At 50.2% G+C, this 2,879-nt stretch overlaps 1 protein-coding gene across 1 annotated transcript; it reads right to left on the reverse strand.

The window, feature by feature from the left end:
* Positions 1-737: 737 nt before the first annotated feature.
* On the reverse strand, positions 738-2,879 carry foxc1b (forkhead box C1b). The gene is given in 3 exon segments (XM_020601940.1): positions 738-1,011; positions 1,124-2,161; positions 2,164-2,879. Coding segments are annotated over 2 exon segments (1,407 nt in total). The 5' UTR covers positions 2,654-2,879; the 3' UTR covers positions 738-1,011; positions 1,124-1,244.

Consider the following 2,879-nt stretch of genomic DNA (forward strand, 5'->3'; position numbering starts at 1 on the left):
TCCTCACGTCATCAAGGAAGTGCTGAAATAAATAAACATTTGACAGCAGCAACATTTCAGGTCCGTCACCAGGTTAGTGCTGCTGTAATTCTCGAGCCTTCAGGACACAAACCGAAAATCAGGCCGCAGAGTCTCCTTGAACCGGATCATATCCACCAGTCAACGGAGGCCTTTGGGACCTGCATCAGAACAGGCGCAGCTGCGGTTGCTAGTATCCAAACGCTCCCATCATTAACAAACAGCCAGACGGAAGCCTCCTCACTTTGTAATGACTGATTTGTTTTGCCAGTGAGTTCAAACCACACTGCTGAGCTGCTGCCACACGTGTGTTTATTTACTGCCTGCATTTACACTCCAACACTGAAAATATACACCCCGTAGGTTAGCCTGAAGCTTTTACTGTGGAAGTAAAATACATTTGCATTTAATCTGCTTCGCTTCTATCAGTCTGATACTTGAGGTCACCTTGGCTCCACAGCGTGGCCTGTAACCAGCAGCCCGGGAGCTTTGTAAAACAGTCCTTATTGAACCAAATAACCCCATGAATGATTTTCTGTTTATTAGTGGAAAAGTCCAATTTATGGTGAATTATTAGAAGATGTATATGCAGGTGGAACGCAGCTAAAACGAGATTTGCGAGTTAAAAAATATTGGCCATTTTCAGAGAATTTAGAAACTATAAATAAATGTCAAATATCCTGAATCTGAAATCGCCTACATTTTACCTCCTATCAGGTTTTTCTTCGGTATCTACTTATCAATTTATTTAGCATTACCAGTGCTAATAAATCACTCCAATTAAAATCAAACAGATGACACTTTATTAAACAAACAAAATGTAATGCCTTCAAAATAGTTTTAACAAATAAAACAAGATGAATAAAATAAGTCAGTATAGGCTATAAGGTCCCCTCTAGCTCTACACAAGAAATGGGACAATTAAAGGCAGCAATAAGAACTCTGGAAAAACGTGTACGTGTTTGGTCCTGGACATCCAACCACTCCATTTTCCTAAAAAATAAATTAGCTACTATATTAGGCTATAATTTACAGTCTGTTATAAAAGCAGGTATTTGAGCCATCGTTCTAAACAAGTCTCAAAGTGAGAGGGAAGAACACTTACGTGTTTTGGTGTTACACACGCCTCGACAACAATCTGTCCATTCGGAGTGTAAGAGACCAAAAGTACAAAAAGTATAGAAAATATATGTTAGAGTTGTTAATTTAAAAGACACGTTTGGCTTTCAGAACTTGCTGCAGTCATAAACAAAAGCTCCTGAGGTGCGGTAGATGGACTGGCCGGACGGGAAGGCCATCTGACAGCTATTATTCCCGTTGACCGGGGAGCCGTTCAGCCCGATTCGCTGGGACTCGAACATCTCCCGCACAGAGTGGAAGTTCTGCTGCTGCTGGTAACCCGGGCTCAAGTGACTCAGGTCCCCGTACCAGGACGCGAGCCGACCCTGGTGCGCGTGGTGGCCTTCCTGGCCCGCCTGGCTCAGGTTGCCATGCCCGAGCGGGGACGCGGTGGTCGTTGTGATGCAATAGTCGGGCAGAGCCTCCTCTACCGTGGTGGACGGTGCCAGGTGGCCGCCGGATGACCTGTCCCCCGCGTACAGACTCATGGCTTGCATGTTGCAGTGATAGGTCGCGTTGGAGTTCGTGGAGATGACGTTCTGGTTGCAGGTCGTCGAGCTGTAACCGGATGTCTGGTTGGGGGAATAGGTGAGTGACAGTGAAGGGGTGATACCTGTCCGAGAGGAGGCGATGAGAGGCGGGGAGAGCTCGGCCTGCGGAGACCCCCGCAGGGAGGTCATTATATTATCCACGCTGAAGCCCTGCACCGGGGCCTGGCCGTGGTGCTGATGCTCGGGTCCGTCCATGCTAAGGGAGCGGGTGGACGGCACGCTGTGCGGACTTCCCGCTGACAAGCTGCTGCTGCTGTCAGGACTCTCGATCTTGGGTACGGCGTTCAGGGTTGGAGACTCGGCCTGCGGCGGGGTGGAGGTCCCGTTCTCAGTCTTTATATCCTGGATTCGCACCGGCTGGGAGCTCTGCACGGGCGGGTCCTGCTCCTGGCCCGGGGTGCGAGAACAGGGGTCCTTACTTGGCCTGTCCCGATCCTCCTTTTCCCTCTGCACGTCCTTCTTTTTGACCCTCCCCGCCGCAGGAAGCTGCCGTTCTCGAACATGTTGTAGGAGTCTGGGTCCAGGGTCCAGTAACTGCCCTTACCGGGCTTTTTATCGTCCCGTGGCACTTTGACAAAGCACTCGTTGAGGGACAGATTGTGCCGTATGCTGTTCTGCCAACCCTGCTTGTTGTCCCGGTAGAAGGGGAACCTCTCCATTATAAACTGATAAATCCCGTTCAGGGTGATCTTTTTCTCCGGTGAATTCTGGATCGCCATGGTGATGAGGGCGATGTAACTGTACGGCGGTTTGACCATGTCCTTCGGCTGGTGCTGAGGGGTGTACGGTCCGTACGCCCGGGCCATGCTGGTCGGGTACTGGTCGTGGGCCGCATGGGAGTACATGCTCATAGGCGCAGGCATCCCGGTGTATCCACCCCCGGCGCGGTAGTAGCTCTGGTCGCTGCTGATGTACGGTACAACTCCCAAAGAATTGGGACTGGAGACAGAGTAGCGCGCCTGCATCCTGCGCAATGCGTAAAACTTCCCCAAACTGCTTCCCCCCCAGAAACTTTCACAGCTCTTGCTTGTACTCCGATTCTGTTAAAGTTCCCTTTCCGTTTTTAAGCCACAGCTCGCCACGGTGAGCCGAACAGAGCACACACTGCTGCAGTCAACATTTGGGAAACTAAGACGGCGAAAAGTCAAGCTTGACGAGTCTAGAGAGGAGGGAACTTTTTTTTTTACCCTT

Source organism: Monopterus albus, unplaced genomic scaffold, assembly GCF_001952655.1.
Source record: "Monopterus albus unplaced genomic scaffold, M_albus_1.0 scaffold53.1, whole genome shotgun sequence".
NCBI classification, from domain to species: domain Eukaryota; kingdom Metazoa; phylum Chordata; class Actinopteri; order Synbranchiformes; family Synbranchidae; genus Monopterus; species Monopterus albus.